The following is a 23,966-nucleotide window of genomic DNA, read 5'->3' as shown; positions in this document are numbered from 1 at the left end:
GTAAGGAAACAGTACCAACATATGGCTGTGACCTAATCTAGTAGTACTAATCTAATATATTAATTCTGTGCAACTCTTTTTCCCCACTCCAAACTTCGGCAGGAACACGATAACAACACTGATGAGGTCCCGGCTTAACGTGTCCCGATAGCAAAACAACGAGACCATCTTACTGCATTCCCTCTCTGGCTGCATTGCTGAGATTCCTCAGCAGCAACCTCATGAATATTTCAGATGCTTTGTTGTGCGCAATGACACCTAATGACCAGCACATATTACAGTGTTCCTGAGGTGTGTCCCAGAGTAAGTGAGAAATACAACAGGTCTGGCTGAGGTGACTTGCACTTCACGTTTTTCAAGTCTTGACTGGGCTCCAATCGCTGGCTCTATCAAACAGTGACAGAGAGGCTGGGAGTGTCATTTAAACAACAGTGTGACCAATGATTTTCCATCATCGCATCCAAATGCGAAACTAAAAACAGCTGAACTGCCTCTGCAAGGCTTGGTATGTGATACATTCAAAGCACTGGCATCTCCCGTACGTGACTTTATAAGGGATGAATAGCACACTGATATTTATGTGTTAATAATGAATGACTCGTTAGGGGTTAAGCTGAAACAATTAATCAATTAACAGGAAATGAACCAGCCACTCCTGAGATATGAATGAATCAGAGAAACCTACGTTTTTAAATGAAGCCAAACTCTCTCATATGTTTTTTTATTTTTCAAAGATTTAACAATGTATCTATTCAATCAAAAATAATAATGGATAGATGAATTGATGATGAAAAGTATCATTAATTGTCGCCCTAGTTAGGGTTGAGGTTGGCTTAAGGTGAGGGGAAACCCAAATAGATGAGAAACGTGTTTGATGGTAAAAGATATGTAGTCTTAGGAATACAATATCCGTACTTCTGAAATCCTCGAGAATACCATCCGAGATTCAACAGCTTGACCTCACATTGTCAGTCAGTCCTACATAATGAACAACAACACAACCTTATTCTACAACGGTTACCGTGACGATATCAATATCAATCAAAACTGTCATAAGGTCCTGTTGTCATACTGGCAATCCTTAAATGACACAACGTTTATCTTGTTAATTTACCAAAACAGAATATACTGTATGTATATAGTATAACAGCATGGTGGGCTCGTTATGAACCTTATTAAACAGGGTTCATCTACCGGTGACAGTGTAGAACAAGAGACTGACAGACAGACAGAAAGACTGAGAAGATGACAGACTAACAGACAGACTGACTAGAAGACAGACTAGATGACAGACTAACAGACAGACTACGAGTAGAAAGAGGAGACTGTGAGCTGACTAGCAGACAGACAGACAGACAGACAAGATGACAGACTCGCTCCAAAGCTTACAAACTGTCAGATGTCAGATAAATAGCACAATCGATCCACAACAAATGTTGGACTGACTTTAAACAGCTTCACAGTCCAGCTGACACGTGTCTTGAACAGCACAGAGTCTGTCTTCCTTCGGACAACGTGTCTGGACAGCCTCACCTGTCTGGTGAAGTTTACCTTCAACTGGGACCCGACGTTAGCCGTTAGCTGGGTTAGCTTACGTTAGCCGACCAGTTAGCCACCTTCCGAGTCTAAACCTGCTTCTAGAGTGCCGACTAACTAGATCCGAGACATACTGGGGGGAACGGGGATTTCTTACCCTTTATAATACGCTTTCACCCGGACTTGGTGGGAATTCTCGCCGGGGTGGGACATGGTGCTGTCCCGCAACGTCGGCATCATAAGCTCCGCCGTGGTCAGTCCGAGTCACCGATGCCTCCCTTCCTTCCTTCTTCGGCTCTCTAGTCGAGTACCGCGCCCCGAAACACTTTGTTTTAAAAGTCCGTCGAGACGCCAAGTGAGCGAGGGGGCAAGTGTAGGTGAAAATTAAGAGTTTGGCCTTCCTTAGAGAAACAACAATAACATGTAAAGTAAAGAAAAACTTGCGGGATCCGCCAAACAACTCCCTACTGCAAAGGCCTAACGACGGACGAGTCCATTGTCGGAATGCTTGGGGTGGCGCATACAAACACACAGACATGTATACTGGCGTTTAACAAATATTTTACTTTAAAATACACTGTTGTGTACAGCTTGTAAGTGTACAGCATACAATACATCTGTATTATATGTTTAATATCACCGAAAAGTTCAATATTTACTTTGCCTGCATTCAGACTGTACCAACTGAAGCACTTTATGTAGGTGAGTGCTGCCTTCAAGTTCAAACATCTGTGCTCGGACATCGTTGATGCCTTCAAGACATATCGCGCATTCAAGTGCTTTGGTTTGGAACTAACAAAAAACTGTCCAGGAACAAAAGCAAAAAGTTTATTTTTAGAAATGAATGGACTACTTTGTGCTGCTGTGCAAGTATGAAGAAAGAAGGAAGCAACATAGCCTACACTCTACAATGATTTACATAGACTACAAAATTAACATTAAACAATGACACAAAATACTAGCATTATATTTATTCGTTTGATTTATTTATGTCAAGCTGCAACCTTGCTGCAAATGCATACAGTGAACTTATATTTGGTCTTCTCTCTCTCTCCCTCTTTCTCTCTCTCTCCCTCTCTCTCTCTCTCTCTCTCTCTTTCTCTTTCTCTCTCTCTCCTCCCTTCTGCTGACTGAGAGACAAAAAACAGACTGGAATGTGAAATATGGCAAACTTTTTTTTTCTTTCTCCACCCAATTAGCCAATAGTACTTAGCATATATGAGCTTGCATTGATATTGAATCCGAACATATTCTGAAAAATCCATCCGGACTAATTAATTTGACATTGATGCTTTTATTTCCCAATTACAGTGCAGCCTCAATTTTTAACATTTGATTCATAGTCTGATGTTCCATGATGTTTCATCATACCATTTACAAACTGATTACCATATTCTCACAATTATTCCCTTGTTTCCTAAGTCATCTTCTTTCTACAGATGTCTGAATACATGCAGATGAGCCAACTTCCTTTTCTGTGGTGTATACTGATTTTGCCCTATATATTTTTCATTCATGATGCAGTTTATAAACATAAATTAATTTATGCGCTACTGATGGCAAAAAATGTCCCCTTAGGGATTAATAAAGTATATATTCATTCATTCATTCAATTTATGTCTGCAGAGCTAAATCTAATTTGCCGTATAATCTTCTTTGTAGCAGTCATATGCATATAGTGGAAAGTGGAAAGTGTCTTTTGATAGAACAAATGCACGGAAAATGAGTATTATAGGGTTACTTTATGCTGTGATATCAGCGCATCAGCGGTTTGGGAAATAGTCACAGAGGCTGGGAGCAAATCCATCATCCCAATCTTCACTCTTTTTTTTTGAGCTAATATCTTAAGCTTTTCACCCGGCATCGTAATGACAAAAGTTGCCTTAATAAGCCAGTTGGATAAAAGACATTTTTAACCCGTTAAACACCTCCGCGACTCTTCAGGCTGTGCACGCAGCGGGCTGTGACTCGACTGTGGAAGGTCCTCCCGCACTGCGAGCGGTGCTGTATCAAGCCGCTTTTTATTGCCGCTGTGTGCCGTCAGATTTTTTATTTTTTTTAAATCTCCATTTTAGACAGTACTGGTGCATCAGTAGGCTTCATGACTGGGACAATGTGCCGGGGTCTGGTCAGTTCCTGATGGCCTGATGGTCTATCAATACCAGGCAGGTAACGCCGACAAGAGGAGGTGAATGATTGTGCATGCATACAGCGCCGTCTGAGCGAAGAGAGGCAGACCGGCAGACAGACAGACCGGCAGACAGACAGGGAATGACATCCTGATTTGTGGAACGTATTATGCTTATAGGTTCCTGAATTATGTTCAATGTGCATTTAAGATCATATGTGGTGGTTTGATATCATCCCGGGGGTTTAATTGGACAGAACCGGCTCTGCAGCAAAAATCAATCAATATGCAAGCTGCCATAGAGCATATGTTTAGCTTTGTGAAATGTGGAAAACTATGTTATTATTTTAAGGCTAGCTCATTCAGCTTATTGTTATTATTGATATTATTATTATTATTATCATCATATCCTATTATTATCATCATTATTTTACTCACATTCAGATGCTGCTTTACAAACCCTCCAGCACTATAGCACCTTTGTCTGATGTTTGTCTCTTTACAGATGGTGGAAAAACCTTAACACCTATTTAAAAAAATCTATAATAATGTGAATGATTTACCTTTTTCATACATATATTCATCATAACAATGTTCAGGTTTCGTGCAATCAATCCATATTTGTTTTTCCTCATGTTATGATGTTATTGTTGGTTTGTGTGTATTGGGCTGCAGTTTAAGGATTTTGTTACTTTCTATATTAAAAAGAAGTAAAGTAAATCAAATATTTAAGATGCTTTAAAAAACACAAATGTTAGTTTTTTTTATATGTAACATTCACTTATCCAAGAATATAGGCTGGTCCACGTATATAATATTAGATAATACTTGTACATAATTAGCACATTTTTAAATGGGATTTCCAAGTGTAGGCCTACAGCAAGTTTAAAACCTAAAAACTGAAAAGCCTAAAGTATATTTTCCTCCACGTATGATAAACTAGGATTCATTTGCAATAATGTAGCCGATAGATAATCTGGAAATAAAAAAAAAACACTTGCTCAAGCCTGTAATAAATAAACATAATACATTATTTGCAGCACTGGGTGTTTTGTTATATATTAGATGAACAACTGTTTCTTTAGCTTTTTTATCAGCTTTTGCCGCAGAGTGTCAGTTGAGAAAAGTGCTCAACAAAAAAGGAGTTAATCAGCATGTATACCCATCACTGATTCAACTGAAGATGCGCCTGTTTTATTTAACTTCCTGCGGTTCATTAATGTCTATTTTACCTCCACAGTCTTCCCATTACTGAGTCTGTGTGTGACCTGGGAGATGGATAGGCAGGGCCCGGGAGAGAAGCAGGCAAACGCTAATAGGACCGTAGCCACCACCCCCATCACATCAGCTGCCGTCACCATGGCAACTGTCTGCTCCGGCAGCACCACGTGCACCCAGGCACCCTCTACTTCCCTGAGCATCATCTCACCCGACAGACATGCAGTCCAGGTAGTAGACAGTACCAGGGCCCTCTGCATGCATTGTTTCATTTAAGATGTGTCCAGGTAGTAGACAGTACCCAGGACCTCAGCATGCATTGTTTCATTTAAGAGGTGTCCAGGTAGTAGACAGTACCCAGGACCTCTGCATGCATTGTTTCATTTAAGAGGTGTCCAGGTAGTAGACAGTACCCGGGACCTCTGCATGCATTGTTTCATTTAAGAGGTGTCCAGATAATAGACATTACCCGAGAACTCTGCATGCATTGTTAGGTAGTAGACAGTGCCCGGGACCTCTACCTACAATTGTTTCATGAGTCCAGGTAGTAGAAAGTACCCGGGACCCCTACATACAATTGTTTAATTTAAGATGATTCCGGGTAGTAGATAGTACCTGGGAGCTCTAAATACAATTGTTCGTGTCCAGATAATAGACTGTACCTGTGACCTCTAGATACAATTGTTAATTAGGTGTCCAGGCAATAGACAGTATCTGATTTGTTTTGACTTAGCAGGCTGGTAAGTGATAGATGACCAGGTCTCACTCTTAGAGCCAGTACAGAATAGTTACATTAAGTAAAATAAAAAAACAGGTAGTTTAGAAAATAGTCAGAAGCAGGAATTATATGTTATCTTAAAAAGTGACTTCTTCTATATAAATAGCACTATGTCTATCAAATTAAAGAATTCTAATATCTCAAGCTTTTGGCCATAACAACTAAAAGAACCCTTTACAAAGCAACTCTATATTATCATAGACATATTACAATCCTAACATCAAATAATATTTATTTTCTAAATGTCTCAAATTCACAGTGGAATACACTTCAAAATACTAACTAACCGATATTAATTTGTGAAGCGCTTGATGTATGCATTGTGTGATCCAACAGGTGATCCAACACGCCATCCACAGACCTCAGAGCATGGCGGCCCAGTATCTACACCAGATGTACGCCGCCCAGCAGCAGCACCTCATGCTGCAGACAGCCGCCCTGCAGCAGCACCAGCACAGCCCTCACCTGCAGAGTCTGGCCACCATACAGCAGGTAAGATGGTGTCTGTCGTGTGTTAGTGCGAGCAGGAAGAGTCATTGAAACATGAGCTGTAGGGTTTGTGATACCGCTGCAATGTCTTCCAGGCTTCAGTCTGTCAGCGGCATTCGCCTTCTTCATCCAGTGGCAGTTTGGTTCATCAGCCTGCTGGTGTTTCCCAAAACTCAGTTAGTATCTATGTTTCAACTCTCATCACTCTGAGCTGTCCGGAGCACAGATATTAACCTCAGCGTATTTCTTCTATCCAGATTACTTTACCAGCATCTCCAGTGACAGCCCAGCTGATTGGCCGAACCCAGACATCCACTGGTTCTGGGACCACCATATCCCAGCAGGCCATGCTCCTGGGAAACCGACCGGTCAACTGTAACCAGGCTCAGATGTACCTCCGCACCCAGATGGTACAAACCTTTTCAATGATGTCACGTTGTCTTACGTTTTCTCACAACATGAAGTTTGTTTATTTCTAGCCACCTATCTCTCCTGCTCTTTGCTTTTCTTCTGTTAGCTTATTCTAACCCCTGCAGCCACGGTGGCTGCAGTTCAATCAGACCTCCCTGCTGTCACCTCCTGCTCCTCTTTACCTACCTCCTCTCAGGTACAAACTTTGCCAGGCACAACATTTGAATAATGCATGCACAGCACAAGCCTGCAATATTATAGACTTCAGGTTGAGCACGAGCCACATTGCAAAATTAAAAGTCATGTGGTACGTCAGCGCGATTTGGGATTTTGATGGATGTTGGAGGAACCATTGATAAAGTTGGGCTGCCAACCTCACCAACTATTGCTTTTATAAACAGTATAAAAGTGACTTATTGTCTGTGCACATTCAGGTGCAGAATCTGGCTCTGCGTGCCCACTTGCCTGGAGCTCTGGCCACAGCCCACAGTGTGATCCTAAAGCCACCTGCCTACTCACAAGCCCTGACTCCAACCACCTCTTCATCCAAGACGTCAATCTGCGGGCTGAAAACCAACCAGCTGACTGACACCTCAACAGAAACAGGTCCGGCTGATGTCACCCGGCTGGCCTCAGGACCCCAGATTATAACGCCAGGTGAGATAACGTGTTCAAATACTGAGGTCTAAAGGAAAGATTACTAGAAAGTGTGTTTCAGGTTTAAGCGATGAGTCACAGTAACAAAAATGAACTCCCACGGCGTGACATTTGCTATAACTTCCAAGTCCACCTTGAGAAAGAGATACTTGTTTTGTGTATTTGCTAGATTCTGTTTGTCATGTCTGTCTATGCATCACTCTCCTTGCAGCCTACTCTCCGGCGCAGACCAACGCTCTGGTCAAGCAGCAGCTGTCCTGCTCGTCGGGCCAGCGGTTGGCGCACCACCAGCTCATCCTCCAGCAGGCTGCAGGAGGAGCTCCAAACCACAGGCAGCTCCAGCCCATCGCTCTCAGAGTAGCGCCTCAAGAAACCAACTCCAACCCTCTTCCTCTTTCAGTGAAAAGACTGACCACTCCCAGCACCCAATCCAAAACCAACAACCCCTCAGCCCATTCTCCTTCGTCCTTTACCAGCGTGTTTGCATCCTTAGCTCAGACCTCGATCCCAGCTGCCACCGTTCAGCCTCAGCCTCCTCCTCTGGTGGCAGCTCCGCAGCGGCGTACGTCATTCCCACAAGTGCAGAACCAACCTCCACCTCCTCCTCCGCCTCTGGTTTTGCCCAGGCTGCCCCGAAACCCCCCGGCCTCCCTCCAGAGGCTGTCCCTGTACTCGGTCCAGGCTCTGGCCGTCCAGTCGGGACGGATGCTGCTGACAGAGCGGGAGCTACCTGTAGCAGAGGCTCTGGTTCAGATGCCCTACCAGAACCTCCCACCTCCTCAGACGGTGGCTGTGAATCTGAAAGTGCATCGAGTCAGACACAATGAAACTCCATCGGTGAGCTGCCGTGTGCTGTGGTTAAGTTCTGTAAGCTTTGTCTGTTCACAGTATCTGTTATGTTGATGAAGGGTTTGTTGTGGTTCAAATTTCAGTCAGGGCAAACGTGCAAAGTGAATGGCTTGAGCTCAGAGGAGAGGAAAGGTGCGTGTTCTCCCAGTCCGCAGCAAGACAGGACCCTGACACCTCTCACTGGGCCTCCTAAGCTGAATGGTGCAGGTAAAGTATGATGATAAATCAAATACAAAAACAATAGAATATAACAATTTATAACCCTAGAAACTCTCCTCACTAGCCAGAGGGGTGCCGGCTCAGAAAAGCAGAGCTTATTCTGAACGCCTTGACTAGACAATGAAAATCTGAACCTGGATCTGTTTCACAAAGCTAGTTTGAAAATACAATCAGTGCTATTCTAGGTGTAGAAGATGCCGCATACTATAAAGTACTTTAGACTTATCAAACGTTCCTTGTTTTGTCCAAGAGATATAACAGCCTCCACATGGTTAAAAAAAATGGTTCTCTTATCTTTTATGCCTTCCAGCAGTCCCGAGTTCATCCTCCATCATCTCCAGTCGCTCAGTGCTCAGGGCGCCTGTGGTGGAAGAACCCTCGCAGCTCACCACCACCAGCAGCAATCCTGCTCCTCCGTCTCCTCCTCTACCTCCTCCCGTCCCGCCAGCAGCAGCAGTGAGAGGCCCCAGCCAGCCCCCTTTCTCCCCAGCCAGCGTCCCAGGCAGCCCCGACAGGATACTAACAACCCACGTCCTTACACACCTCATAGAGGGCTTCGTCATCCGAGAGGGCCTGGAGCCATTCCCGGTAAGACCGCTGGAGGTGCCGCATCACCAGCGAATGTCTGTCAGAGTTCAAGGTTTTAGCTGATGGGAAATGGGCCCTTGAAACTGACATTGTGTCTTGACATGTTTGACGGCATACATGTCGTATTATCCATGGGTAATTAACATTCAAATATTGTGCGTGGAAGTTTAATTGAGAATGGAGAATGAAAGATTTCCAACTCACAAAGATTTCCAGCTGACATGCCTAATTCTGGTGTCAGAATGCAAAAGTAGGGTATTGTTAGTATCCTCACATTAAGTAGGAATCCAGAAAATACAGAAATACAGATGTGGCTGAGATATTGTACCATAATAATAATAATTGATAGTTCAATTTGTACAGCACACTTTAAGATACAAACCATTTTTTAAGGGACCGACACGGCAAAAATATTAAAATACAACGTTAAAACTTAACAGGTTACACAAAAGAAGCATGCAATTATAGGGTTGAAATAGGATAAACACAATTATAAACAAAAGTATTTAGAGACCCAGGTTTAGGGCAGGATTTAGCAACCCAAATTTCAAAGGAAAACGCGTATGACCCTGGGGGAAAGAATCAGGTCAGTCCTAATTTTAGTCAAATATAGGCGTGTAAAAATACACTCCATCTGTTTCTACACGGAACTTGTGTCTTTCCACGTCAGTATGGGAGATTTACCTTTCTCTAAATGCACGTCTTAATGCAGGTGGTCTCCTCGCTGCTAGCAGACCAGCAGGCTTCACTTCCTGAATCCCAGGAGATACAAACCAACGGGGATGCAGCAGCAGAGGACAGTCCACTGGACGCTGACCAGTCTGATTCAACAGACTCAGAGATGGAAGACGATGGCCCTGCAGCAGATGGTGAGGTGGTGGTGTGTGTGTGTGTGTGTGTGTGTGTGTGTGTGTGTGTGTGTGTGTGTGTGTGTGTGTGTATATAAGATATGTGTTTGGGTGTGTATGTGTGTGACTAACAGCTGGCCCTGTGAAGTTGCAGAGCTGGGGGAGAGCGCGGCAGGTGTGCTGGAGTGTGAGTTCTGTGGGAGTCGAGGTTACGCTCACACGTTCCTGCGCTCCAAACGCTTCTGCTCCATGACGTGTGTCAGAAGGTAAAGAAATCACTCTCACATCGAGGTGCACCAACAACCCTTCAATTCAAAAGCATGAGTCAGTGTTGTAGTACACCAGACCGGTCTTCGGCTGAAGATCACTTTTTGAAGGTCTTCTCTTGTAAACAAACACATTGTCTCGGTCTCAGACAAAGAGGACTCAGGATTTTATTTCAAAGCTGGTCAAGACCACAACTGCAGGAAACACTAAATTGCCTGTGCATTGATTGTATCCTTGCATCAGTTGCTCATAGAAAACAAAGGCAAAGTCTGAATGTACAACTGCATTATAGATACAGTAACATTATATTTATATTGATGCTAATTTGATGTTAAGTTATACAAGCCTTCATTTCCTTTTCTTTAAAACGTACAGTCTCGATGTCTCAGAACTAAGAGAGCAAAGATTGACACAAAAATCTACAAGCATGCGACTAGTTATGATGTACTGTAAAATAACTACTACTGTAGAAAATTACTGAGTCTTTAAACAATTATATATTTGTCATACATAAAAAGAAAAAAGTTCAGACATATGATCCCAGCGAAAGTAGAGAAGCCGGAAAATATCTATACTTATAGAGATAGTTTAATTAATTGATAATGTTGGCTGTGCATTAGTTTAAACAGGATTGGGTATTCCAGCCTTGTTTTAATGTAAGTTGTTGCTGCAAATGAGCATCCATCCTTGTATAAGTAAAGATTTAAAAAGAAGCAGCCTCTATGACACAAGACAAGAAAACTGAAATGCTGTCTGTCTCAGTGGTGGTGGGAAACATCATCTGACATCTGCAACCCATTGAGTTACACTTGGGCTCGAAGAAAAAGTCTCTCAAGTGGATAATCACTCCCAGGTTTCCTTTTGAGCCTCCATTCAGGCAGCGAAGAGTCCAGATGCCGAATATCAGCTCAGAGCACAATGACAAAAGCCTGTCTAACTGTCTGCAATCAGTGCACACAGGCCAACACCCTCTCAATGGGCTTTTGGGCTTTGAGACTGCGATCATGACTGTCATCATCAACATCATCATGGTGAACTGTATGAATCTAATTAGATATTTTGGTTCAGGTTCAGTGTGAGCTGTAGCAAGCGTATCACTGTGCTGAGAGCAGGTCGCTGGGGTCACAGGCCGATGGGCAGGAGAGGACGACCCCCCAGCAGCAGAGTCAACGGAGCCTCCAGAGAACATTTTATGAAACAGGTCAGTGATATTAACTGACGTGACGCATGTAGCGAAATGCACAAGTGCCGCAGGGATCACTGGTCCTAGGAGGAAAGCTGCTCTCTGGGGAACAGATGACTGGAGCAAAGCTCTGAAGGAGCTTCCTGGTCTGTGAACACAGTTTCAAAATTACAAAAAGACAATTCTTATTGTCTATAACAGGGGCTCTAAAGCTCTAAAATTATATATTTTTCCTTGTTTTATTTTACATGCAGCTTCATAGTTGCTGCATGCTGACATAATGCAGAGTCAAACCGATTCAAAATGTAATTGTTTCTAAGGAGTGAAAGTGACTTTACTACTACTACTAATCAAGGGAAAACAATAATAAACTATTTTTATTGCACTTATTGCTTATTGCAATTTAATAAAGTTGAATAGTAGAATAAAAAAAATGTAATAAAAGAAGAAGAAAAAAATATATATATATAAAGATAATGAAACAACAATAAAGGACGTATGAAGAAGATTTAAAAAAGTAGAATAAAACAATAAACACTCATTTAAAAGTAAAAACAAAACAGAGAGTTCGTAAAGTAAAACAATACCTCGTAAAAAGTTTTCTTTTGAAGGTGAGTCGTTAAAATTTCTAAAAATCATCATGTTATACATGAATTCAATCATCCTGGTTGACGTTTACGGCAAGTAGTCTAGACCAAAACGGGATATTTGTCTCATTTGTCTTCGTGCACCACACACAGGCTTGTGGGTCGTTTGGCTCGGAGGAGACCCGTCAAAGGTCCCTGAGAGATGACGAAGAGCAGGACCAAGAAGAGGAAGACGAGGCTCCCATTCCCATGACAACCAGGTTCCGGAAACATGCCGAGAGAGAGCGAGAGAGGGAGAGAGAGCAGGAGAGAGAGCAGGAGCAGAGGATGACAGAAACGATCAGTGTCTCTGATGGAGAAGAAGACGCCGGCCGTCCGTCTCAGTGGAACGTAGAACAAGTCTTTTCTTACATCAACTCCCTGCCAGGTAAACAAGGGCACATATAGTTGCATCCTGTTTGTCAGTGTACAAAGTGCATGTACTCTAATACTGTATTTCAATACACAATTGAGGTACTTGTGCTTTGAGTTTTTTTCCTTTTCACACTACTTTATATTTGTAATCAATTCAGAGGAAACTTTTAGACTTTTTACTTCATTTCAATTGTTTGACAAAAAAAAACATAAAATATGGTGTTTTGCTGTAAATCAAACTAGAAGTATATAAAAGTACAGCTGAAACAATTATGAATTAATCAATTAGATGATTCACAGAAAATTAAATGGGAACAATTTTCTACATCATTTAGTTTGAGTTTCTTACAAATTAATTAATGAAGTATAATCATTTTGAGGTTTGGACTATTTGTTGGACAAAACAAAGCATTGTATGTCACTTTGGGATAGGGTAATGTTGATGCCATTTTTCACTGTTTTCCATTTTTTTACAAACCAAACAATCGATTAATTAAGAAAGAAATCTGCAAATTAATCCTTCATGAAAAATAATAATTTTCTGCAGTCTTATGCAAAATACTTTAAAAAAAAGGCTCCACTATAACCAACTGCAGCAGCAAAATCACGTGTTTATAATAATATACCGTAATATATATTAGTACAACAGTCAAAAATGTAATACTTTTGATAATTTTTGTACATTTTCCTTTGTGCTTTTACTTCAGTTAGAGAAGTTTTACAAGATTATTTTCTTTGAAAACAACTTTACAACATATTGATGCAGTAACCTGTAAATAAAATAAAATTGGTGACCCTAAGCAGCCAAAAACAGAAAGTCCAGGTTTGTTCCTAAACCTATTCTCCATTTTCTCCCTTTGCCTTTGCCAAACTACATTTTTAAAAGCATTACATCTTTTTATATGTATTCTAATTTGTGGCTTTTACATCATATACAGTATATTGCTAATATGCCTCCAAGGACATAAAGCGAAGTATCTCCTTTGGATCAAAATATAATTAGATATTCAAAGTAGGAAGGCTGGCGTTGAGTTGATTGTCCCATAAAAGCTGAAGCAGGCTCTTGTTTTAACATGTGTTGTTGTATAAACCTGATCTTTTGTACATTTTTATATATATATAATGAATGAATGAATGAAATATATCATTATTAAATATATCTATTTAATTGTTATATATTTAATTAATTCCTTATCTACAAGTAGCAAAATGCCTCAAGATGAACAGGGACACTCTATTCAGTCTCTCTGTGCTCTTTTCGTCTTTCCTCCAGGTGGTCAGGTTGTAGCCGAGGAGTTTCGCTCCCAGGAAATAGATGGACAGGCTCTGCTGCTTCTCACCGAAGACCACCTGGTCAGCAGCATGAACCTTAAACTGGGACCTGCACTCAAACTGTGTGCCCACATTAATTCTCTGAAAGATGCATAAACATGTTAACGTCCCTTCTCACCAAGAATGGATGTCTGTTGATGAAGAAAAACAAAGAGGACGGGGGCTTTTTTTTAACGAGGAACAAAAAATGAAGGGCAACCCATTTTGTTGTGGTCTGACTGGTCCTTGGACTTACACAAAGACGGTTAAGAAACACAGAGTGGATCGTGTTGAACTGAAATCACGAATACACAGACTGCAGTTTGTATTGAAACCACTGCCAAGCACTTCACTCCTGAGTGAAGTCTCACACAGTAACAGCTGATTTTAACACATGAGATGAGCGTTTTTTCTATCTCCTCTTGTCTTTCAATTCCAGTGATTGTAGTTTGGCTCTGGTTATCCATTTGTTACAAAATGGTAAATGAAAAGGTCTTTGTATCATTTGTAAACAAAGAAAGCAATTTTTATTTAAAGTTGAATTTAATTTAATTTAAAATGATTACACAGAAAGTTAAAGGAGGCTGTACAATCTCAAAGTTTACAAAACAGATTTACTATTTTACAGATTATTTCACTTATCATCAGCAAACCAACTAATTTATGGAACCAAACTGATGACAAGTTTATTTATGATTTATTTATTATTGTCATAATTAATATACAAATAAAACCATTGATGTATTGTGCACTGTTTTGTGGTTTTGTAACACATTTTACAAAAGGTGCCAAAACTCCCAAGAGAGCCTCGACAGTCAAATGTAAGGATTTATTTCTTTATATTGGACAACAATAAATGTGATTTTGTCATAAACTGTGTCTAGAACATGGAGTTTGAAACAAAAACTGTAAAATAGAGTTTTCTATGGATTTTAACTTGCAACTGATTCAGTCAGCAAAGCTTAATGTTTTGCAAGGTAGCCTAATATATATGATCTACTGAACAAAGTCAAGTAACTTAAGCAGATAAAAATGTATCTTATTGACATAAATATTAAAAAACATCTTTTAAAGTGTCTGAGTGTTGGCTCGAACTGGCCTCCATCTCTGCTTTTCAATGATTTACATCCGCAGACAGACAAACTGATACATCATTAATTAAATTGACTAAATGTTATAGTATTCAGCTCTCATGTCTCATAGTCCTTAATTATGTTTGATTTAATCAAACTTTTTAGAAAAAAATAAAACTTCGTATAATTCTCCTGTATTTTGGCGATCCACCACCAGAGGGCATCTTTTAAACAGTTACTAACAACTCCATGTTTCCCTGTTGCTGTAAAGAAAACAGTACAAGGAGAACAGATCAAGTCTGCATGACTCGTGCAGCAGAGAAATTCATGTTGTCTCTTCTTTACACAACATGAAGTAGTTTGACAGATAATACTGACCGTGGTTCAGCCTTTTACATTGACATGTTGCATGCCACGTCATTTGGTCCCTTTTTTATATGAATAAATGCATCCGTAAATAAAAAAAGATATTAAAATAAATGGAGGAAGTATTGAGATCCTATACTGCAGTCGAATTATCAAAGCCACACTATACGAAAAAACTGCATTTAAAATGTACACAAAAATACTAAAATGTACAAAGTAAAAGTACACAATTATTATTTGCAAAATACAAACTAACCTTCTCATAATGCTAAAAACAGCCCATTTGAGTGTTTATATACACACATATATATATATATATATATATATATATATATATATATATATAAATAAAAAATGTACTAGCAACTCATAATAGTATTTAAGTACAGTACTTGAGTAAATGTACTAAAGTACTTCCCACCACTGGACAAAATGTGGCCTAAAAGACAAACAGAATGTTTATGAAGGCGAGGATAAACTGTCCCGCTACAAGAGTTAGTTTCCATTCACACAACAACACATGAATATGACTTGGATTACAGCGATACTTTGTTTATTTGAAACAAGCACAGGCATTCCAGTTGACACTTTAGAGACAGATTGAAATAGACTTTACAATCTTCTGAGTGCAATTTCTCTACTGAAGAATACTACCGCCTGTATCGTACAGCGCCTGCTCAATGCATGGGGAATGTGTTGCATGGATATGGGACTTATCAGTGGAATGTTTGGAGTTTGCAGAGATGGTCAGAACGTAAACAGAAACAAGAGTAACAGTATAAAGAGAAAGGTTCCATGCACATCATTTGGTTTACAAGGCTACTGTGCAAAGGTTGTTGCGTGTAAGACAGAGCAATATCAATGTGATAGAGACGTCATTAACTCGATGACGGATGAGTGCTCGCGGAGGCGATGCGTTCGATCAGTTAACAGGCACTGCAAAGATGAGTTTATACATTCAAAATATGGTTGGTGCTTTATTTTTACAGGTCTGTCAATTTATTTAATTTCCAAATCATTTCTGAAGCGGTTTCCAGGAAAGAACCATGTCATTTGGTGCCGATTATAGAGAGTGATCAGTTGGGCAGGTAAGTAGTGACATGCGTCTAGAAATAAACATAAAATTAAGCGGATGTAAAGAATACAGTTTCCAATAATGACTGTATGGTCAATAAATATTTACTGGGGTTTAAATAGAGTAATGTAATTTATTGAAATTCCTCTGGAAGACAATAATAAACTAAAATAACAGTTTCAGTTCAGTCTGTTTTTCAGTCTCTAGTTCTTTCCAGGAAACTTTCACAAGATTTTTTTAAGAAACCATTAGGTAATGACAGATCTGTAAAATAAAACATTAACCTAAATCTTTCTTCGTTTACAATTATTGCATCCTTTGTAGTTTGACACAATTAATGTGAGCTGCAAACCAATCGGAAATGTAAACGAATATATTAACAAATCTGAAACTATAAATTGAATATTGAAGTTCTCTACATCTCTGATGTAATTCAGATGCAATTACATAAAAATAAAAATTGCAAAACAAAAAAAGCCAATATAGTTGCAAACTTTTAATTATTTGTCCCATAACCCGAACGTAAAATAAAAAAATATATAAATTAACTTATAAAAACACAGGAATGAAACTGGAATGGGTTCAAAATATTGCCTCTGAGCTTCTTGCTGGTTCTCTGAAGCGTGACATAAAAAAAAAGGGTGGAAAAAGTTCCCAATGGGCAGCAGCAGCACAGCTTATGACGACAACTGACCCACTCAAACCGCACCGTGTGGGACACGTGCAGACGGCAGGAGGATACTGGAGAATCAAAGTGTCATTGTTGGACTTCAGCCCGGCTCAGGGCATGCTGCCGAGGCCGTCCTTGTCCGCCGATATGGACTTGACCAGCTCCTCCACCCAGCGGACTTCAGAGGCCACCTGCTCGGCCAGAACCTCGTAGCGGTTTTCCAGGCGCCCGTACTTGCGCTTGAGGATGTTGGCGGCCTGCATGGTGAGCCGGGCCTCCTCCTGACTCTTCTTGCGCTGGGCTTGAGTGCGCTGGAGCTCTTGGCGGATGTGGCTCAGGTCGCTGGAGATGCTCTGGTTCTCCTCCTTGTACCAACCCTCCTTCTCCTCGTATATGGACAACAGGGCCGCCACATCCTCGCGGCACGAGCGCTGGTTGCGCTCCAGATCCCTCAGGCCCTCCTCCGCGGCCGCGATCTCCTCGAGGACCTGGGAGAAGCGCTCAAAGTTGACGTACGTGTTGTTAGGAGGCATGCTGGAGTGCGACTTGATGGTGTACTCCTTCAGACGAGTGGTTTTCAGGCGTCGGCGCTCAGTCTTGTGGTCTCTCTCCTCCTGGCGGACATTTCGCCTCTTAATGACCTGCAGAGGGAAAAATGTTACGGTCTGAAATAAGGATGATGATTTGACGACAACCCGACTAATATTTCTTAAGCTCTTAAATACTTTAAATTTAAATTTGTATGGACCTAAAAAAACACAATATGATGCTATATCAGCTGATTTAAAAAAATGTGTTATATTTAAGAATTGAGACCAAGGTACAGCATAATATGCAATGGCACGTGCACTTTATGATGATCCACTTATTTATCTGTCTACTTGTGTTGTGAATGTTTCTATGGTTGTTTTTAATGTTTGTCTTTACCGTAAGAGCTGCCAAACTGTTTTTCGTTGTTTTCGTGACAATGACCTTAAAGTATTCCATCTATCTAGTATGTACTGACCAGAACATTTTGCAAACTGGTGGACACATTATGTAATGAAAAGACCGTTTAAAAATAATCTCAAACGTAACTTTGGCACACCTACTGTATAATGCAATTTTGTGTTACTTATCTGCATAAGCAAATATCTGCTGATATATCGTTCTCGCTCTATTTGATAAGAACTAAACCCATTTAAATGTGTACGAGTTTGAACCCGATAAGTAACTAAAATCTTGTATTGAATTATAAACTCAACTGACGAATATAGATGCTAAATAAAAACCCACCTTAATCCAGGGGTGCTCAAGGCTGTCATCAATTGTCATCCTCTTCCTGCAAATGAAAACAATCCAGTGAGAAAATTGCCAAAACTTCCCTATACGTCTACAAAACAGGGATTTCTCTCCTTCACTCTTGGCGTAAAATATATTTCTTAAGTTCCTACTTAGGATCCTTGACCAGCAGACGCCGTATAAAGTCCTTCGCCAGCTCGCTGGTGTTACTGAAATACTCTTCGTCAAAGTCGTAGTTGACGCCCGAGATGTTCGTCAGGGTCTCCTGCTTGGTCTCGCCCAGAAACGGTGAAGCGCCACTCAGTCTACAGGAACACAGATAAAAGGATTAGCTTCATACAAACAACATGGATGAGGAGTGAAGTGATTTATGTTTCCGCAGATGTCAACGACAGGTCATGATGTAGAACATTACTCACAGTATGTATGTGATGACTCCGATGCTCCTGCAGAGAAGAGAAGAAACAAACATGAATGAGAACCGTCACATGGGTCAGTGTACAGCTTCAGAAGGGAGAAGATGTTGACATCTTACCACATGTCTGCCTCCAGGCCAAGTGGCTCATAGTTAACTATTTCTGGAGCTGTAAAGAACAGAGGAATGAACAATTTAATCCAAGCCAGATGTGGAGATTTGAATCACACCTACAATGTTTAGTTTACTTGCCAGAGTGGGCACACGCAAGCACAAAAACAGATTTTTTTTTAAAAAGGGGAACATATTTACTTTTGTTTTGCGAAATGGATATTCAGGAAGGGAAAACAGGGTCTCACCGACAAACTCTGGTGTTCCAAAAATGTTCTTGAACTCGTTTCCTGCTTTGATCTGATGCGCGATCCCAAAATCAATCAGCTTGATCCTGGGGTTCGGGACATTCTTGTCCAGCAGCATGATATTCTCCGGCTGAAAGATAAAATGGAGCTAAACATTAGCGAGAGAACGAGCGACGCTACAATTGTACATTCACATTAAAACAACTTTTTAAGAGCCTCCGTCATGATATTATTCTTTAGCTCCCTGATCACATGTTTCACATGGAAAACTTTTTTTTTTAAATCCCCCTGCACACACAAGTGCAAGATATTGAAGGTTACGTTAACTTCTTGCACCTGAACAGGAATCCTCACTAACGTGTCAACTACGACTGCCAACCCCAGGCCTCACAGACCAACCACCTTCAGCACACAGACCACTGACCTTGAGGTCAAAGTGAGCGATGCGTTTGGAGTGTAGATACTGAACGCCATCCAGGATCTGCTTTAGGAACTGGGTGGCCTCCTCCTCCGTCAGGGACTCCTTCTCAGCCAAGAAGTCAAACAGCTCTCCTCCGGACACCAGCTCCAGGATCAGGATCACGTCGGCCTTGTTTTCAAAGATGTCGTGCAGGGTGATGATGTTGCTGTGTTGGATCTCCCGCAGGATGTTGACTTCGCGCTCGATCTCCTCGCGGCTCACCCCCCGCCGGCTGGACGACAGTCGGCGCTTCTTGATGAACTTGGCTGCATACTCGATACTCGTGCTCTTCTCTTTACACTTACGAACGATGGCAAATTGTCCACTGCGGAAAAGAGAGGGGGCAGGGATGCTAAATAAATAGAATAAGGATAATATAGACCTGCTTGTCTTTTGTTTTTGTTGTCCCAGGGATTGAGTTCTTGGGGGCTGAGTACAGAAGATATATCATGACATCCCTTTGGACTACGAGTACTTCTGATGGACCGAGTTGATGCTTCCCAACTTTTTTGACTTAAATTGAAGCAACTCCTATTGACCCCTCGTCACAGATTATGGCCTCAATGTGGAAATGTAGTTCAACCAAAATGTGTTATTTTTGTTTATAGTATTGATTGCTTGACTTTGTAAAATATTGGAAACACAACGATTTACAGAGGAAACAAGTAGAAGTATTCTTCCCACACATGCAGACCTTTTCCACTTCTTTTAAAGGACTTTAAGGAATAAATTACTTGATAAAGAATTTGGAGGCCTGTTGGAGGATTGGTTGGGAAATATTATACTAAATAAAGGATTAATAAAATAACTGGAATGAAAATGATTGTTAGTTGCCCAAGTGGTTAGAAGATAACCATACACACATAATGTGATGCTGAAACAGTATATGTGCAACATAAAGTCTTAACTATTGTAAGTCCAGAAATAAATGTAATCTAAAGTTGTGTTTTATAGAATCTCATTCGAAAAGTGCATACTGTATTTTGAACTGAAACACCAAAGACACACGTTGGAGTCATGAAAGTGTGAACAGCGTCTTTCATAACACAGACTAAAGTCGTGGCACCAGATGGGTGTTTTCAGGTACTATGCGTTTAACGAGAGAAGGGACGACAATACATGTTGAGAACATACCTGCCCAGCTCCTCCTCCATTTCATAATACAACTCAACATCCTCTTGTCTGAAGCCAGCCATGTTGTGCCGACTGGAACGATGATGCCTTGGGATTCACTGCAGTGGAAAATAAAAAGAAGATATAAACTCAATGAACACTGGCAGCGGTTGGTGTGGACGTGACAGCACAGTGACCCAAACAATGGCCTGTTAGAAGAGGTTAGTGACCAGACGGACTACCTGGGCTTCTTTACTCCTTATTTGGCCCGAGTCTGCTCAGCTTTAGTTTTCAGAGACTTTCTGGCTGATGTCAGACCTCTGCATACCAGTCCTACTGACATCATCTCCTGCCCCGGACCAGCCAGCTCGCACTCAATTAAAGGGACTGGGATATACAAACATTTTGGAGTTTTTTTGCTTCTTTTTTTTTTCAAATGTTGTTTAATGTGGCTGGTCTATAAAAAAGCGCACGATTAAAATACAACCATTTCTGATCGTAGCATTTAAAGATTAAAATATGACGAATCTGCCGTTTAAAGCAACCGATTTTACAAAACAGACAGCAGAGACAGTTTCCCGTTGTGAAAACAGCAAAACTGTCGAGTTTATAGCCACGAATACAAAAGAACTCGTGCCACTGATACACAAATATTAACCAAAAGGAAGACAAACAATTTAAGGAAGAAATGAGGAGAAACCAGCGACGGAAGACAGCTAGCTTAGCTGGTTGTTAACTAAAGCTAGCTGTCGTATAAACACCGGCTTTAGTTTGTGAGGAAAAACATACAAACAACACTTAAAGATTGACTGCAAAGTGAACAGTTAACCAAATACAACGTAAAAGCATTATATACACACATACATATATACAAGTATACGTACAGTTCGTTTGGCTACGAGTCGCTACGACGCTGCATTCCTCTTCAAAAGTAGTGTGAATAATCCAGACTGACCGGAGTGAAGCTAGCAGGTGAAAAACAGGACTTCCGGTCTCTCGGTTCAAAATAACAACAACCGCATTAAGCGCTGAAGCTCTACTCTTATATATATATACCTTTATTGTCTGTTGTGCTGTACTTCAGTGTGTTTCTAGGTGTATTCATTTTTTCACGATTTGAGAAGGACTTCACTTTCAATTACACTCGTTTTTCTTTATTTTTTCCAAGCTTATTCTGAAGGGAGTGAATTGTTGTTTTTAGGGTGAAAATGATTAAAATTTACTTATTTTGTCACCAGAATTATGGGATTGTGGATAGATATTTGCAATCGAATTTAGTTGGGGAATGTTAGGTACACTGTTTTTTTTTTTTTAAACAAGTTGTTTATTTGTATTTTTAACTGTAAAAAGAAAAATACAGTAAAAATATGAACCAGTCTCTGCCATTGCTTACTATAGTGAGCCCATCATTATGGCAACTTAAAGTATGGAGGTCAGTGTTTCAACCAGAATGCAGGGGGAAATATCATTGTCTTTTGGTAAAAAATTAAAAATAAAAACAACCAAGAATCGGCGCAGAATGCAAAATAAAGCAAACGTTTACTCTTTTATTCTGAAGGCAGAAATCGCTTGTTTTCCGGTGTCGATGCTTCACTTGAAGCAGACCACTCCATAGCAGACAGAAGGACATATGGAATGACATCATGCTGAGTGAATCAAGTCGCTGCAGTACGTCAGTGGACAACAAGATTGAGCATGCAACAGCACAGATTAAAGAGGCCACAAGAAAGCAATTAACACTGTTACCATAGTTAGAAACATGTTCATGGTTAGTATGACGTAGGCCAATTAGTGCAAACTGAAAGATTCCAGGGATACTCAAAACACATTTTACAGAAACGACAAACAAGTTATAACTATATCTAAACGTGGATAATAACTGAATAACCCTAGGGTCAAGTAAAACTAAATGTATTATATTGCTATCACAAATGTATTGCCATTCACCTTTGATCTTCACTTCATGTGTGCTGTCAAACAGTAGTGGAAGTACTCAGCTATTTTACTTTTTTATAAAAGCAGCTATACCACAGTGTAAAAAAAATTAAATATAGTAATATTTCCTGTATTTCAAATTGTACTGTAAAGTACAAAAGTATTCGCCAAAAAAGTAAACTAAAAGTAATGTTAAAGCTGGAGCTTGTAGTTTTACTATAATGCTGCGTATTGATCTATACCGTCTTATCTTTATCCATAATAATACATCAATATAGTTGTTTTTTAATCATGCTTTGTATTAAACTTATTCATTCAACCATCCATTTACTATTTGATAATCTGGGGCTAGGTCGTGAGGGCAGCAGCCCCTCTGGCTATTCGTTACCTGTCTGCTGTTTCCAGAGACCAACTTGGGCCAACCAAGTCTAAGGGTCTCCAACTCTTTCTTGTTATCAACAAGACAGGCAAAGGTGACCTTCAATCCATATCTCCAAGCAGCCGCTTCAATAATGGAGGCGTTGAATAGGGCCCACTTGGATTCCATGTCCCCATGCAGCTTCCCTCCCCAAGATACAGGATGAAGATCAGGGAGGGGAAAGATGTCTACAGGACGAAGATGTCTACAGGACGAAGATGGAGGACCAGCTGCAGCAGAAGGACACCGTCGGGGTCTGGAAGGGCCTCAAGGCCATTTCTGAGTTCAAGGGGCCCAACCAACAGCCTGAGGGGGACCAAAAGTGGGTGAATGACTTGAATTTATTTTTTAATAGATTTGACCAGCCATCCACTCCCCCCACCCAGCCCTCCCTGCTACTGCAACCCCCATCATCTGCACCCCCTGTGGACTACTGCCCCCCCTCTCCCTTTACCTCCCCCTCTTCCACAGCACTCGGCTCCCCTTCACACCTCTCATACTACAACCAGCAACCCACTCCAACACCTCACAGCACCCCACCCCCCAGCGTGTCCCTTAACCTGGTGAGGAAGGAACTGAGGGGGATCAAGGTGAGGAAGGCCACGGGTCCAGACGGCATCAGCTCAAGGCTCCTCAAATCCTGCGCAGACCAGCTGTGCGGGATAGCGGAGCACATCTTCAACTTGAGCATGAGGCTGGGGAAAGTACCACAACTATGGAAGACGTCCTGCGTGGTACCGGTACAACCACAACCACAACTCTGCAAACTGCCACCTGCAAAAGTTCTTTGACGACTCTGCAATCGTCGGCTTCATTTCCGCCGATGACGACAGGGAATACAAAGAGCTGAACCAGGACATTTTAGGATGGTGCCAGCGAAACCGCCTCCAGATAACCTCCAGTAAGACCAAGGAGCTGGTGGTGGACTTCCGCCGGGGTAAACTCCCTCCTCCGGTACCGGTGAGCATCCAGGGACTGGACATTGAGATTGTGAAGTCTTACAAGTACCTGGGTGTTCACTTGAACAACAAACTGGACTGGTCTGACCATGCTCATGCACTTTATAAAAAGGGACAGAGCAGACTCTTTCTGCTGAGGAGACTGAGGTCTTTTGGGGTGCAGGGAGCACTCCTGAAGACCTTCTTTGACTCGGTGGTGGCATCAGCCAACTTTTATGGAGTGGTCTTCTGGAGCAGCAGCATCACTGTGGCTGACAGGAGGAGACTGAACAAGCTGGTAAGGAAGGCCAGCAGCGTGCTGGGACGTCCTCTGGATACCGTGGAGGTGGTGGGGGACAGGAGGATGATGGCGAAGCTCT

The 23,966-nt window shown here is 41.3% G+C and overlaps 3 protein-coding genes across 4 annotated transcripts in view; 1 reads left to right on the top strand and 2 right to left on the bottom strand.

Moving 5' to 3' along the window:
* prkci (protein kinase C, iota) overlaps positions 1-1,791 on the bottom strand; it is a 30,249-nt gene extending 28,458 nt beyond the window's left edge. For both annotated transcript variants that reach the window (XM_079225513.1, XM_079225514.1), the window contains exon 1: positions 1,694-1,791. In XM_079225513.1, the coding sequence (XP_079081639.1) occupies positions 1,694-1,776 (83 nt within the window). In that variant the 5' untranslated portion in view covers positions 1,777-1,791. The remainder of the gene's footprint in view (positions 1-1,693) is intronic.
* Positions 1,792-4,939: 3,148 nt separating this feature from the next.
* On the top strand, positions 4,940-13,600 carry phc3 (polyhomeotic homolog 3; the record flags this gene model as incomplete). Its single annotated transcript, XM_079215956.1, has 14 exons — positions 4,940-5,113; positions 5,997-6,152; positions 6,245-6,325; positions 6,407-6,559; positions 6,667-6,756; positions 6,995-7,217; positions 7,429-8,054; positions 8,150-8,273; positions 8,599-8,873; positions 9,586-9,742; positions 9,870-9,987; positions 11,057-11,189; positions 11,912-12,185; positions 13,446-13,600. The coding sequence occupies 14 exons, from the start codon at positions 4,940-4,942 to the stop codon at positions 13,598-13,600; spliced, it is 2,739 nt and encodes a 912-aa protein (XP_079072082.1).
* A 1,867-nt stretch (positions 13,601-15,467) lies between these two features.
* On the bottom strand, positions 15,468-21,210 carry dapk3 (death-associated protein kinase 3). The gene is made up of 9 exons (XM_079216296.1): positions 21,180-21,210; positions 20,317-20,414; positions 19,147-19,507; positions 18,723-18,852; positions 18,484-18,532; positions 18,368-18,394; positions 18,101-18,253; positions 17,943-17,988; positions 15,468-17,308 (listed from the first exon to the last, which is right to left on the bottom strand). The coding sequence occupies exons 2-9, from the start codon at positions 20,376-20,378 to the stop codon at positions 16,778-16,780; spliced, it is 1,359 nt and encodes a 452-aa protein (XP_079072422.1). The 5' UTR covers positions 20,379-20,414; positions 21,180-21,210; the 3' UTR covers positions 15,468-16,777.
* Between the last annotated feature and the right edge of the window lie 2,756 nt (positions 21,211-23,966).

Source organism: Taurulus bubalis (assembly GCF_910589615.1).
Source record: "Taurulus bubalis genome assembly, chromosome: 1".
Classification (NCBI taxonomy): Eukaryota; Metazoa; Chordata; class Actinopteri; order Perciformes; family Cottidae; genus Taurulus; species Taurulus bubalis.
The sequence above is the reverse complement of the archived record's forward strand: the minus strand, read 5'-3'. Positions and strand labels throughout refer to the sequence as shown.

Coding starts and splice junctions, on each gene's coding strand:
- dapk3 (XM_079216296.1), bottom strand. CDS start 20,378: ATGGCTGGCTTCAGACAAGAGGATGTTGAGTTGTATTATGAAATGGAG. Junction 19,508..20,316: donor ATGGAGGAGGAGCTGGGCAG/GTATGTTCTCAA, acceptor TCTTTTCCGCAG/TGGACAATTTGCCATCGTTC. Junction 17,989..18,100: donor CTGCTGGTCAAGGATCCTAA/GTAGGAACTTAA, acceptor TTTCATTTGCAG/GAAGAGGATGACAATTGATG.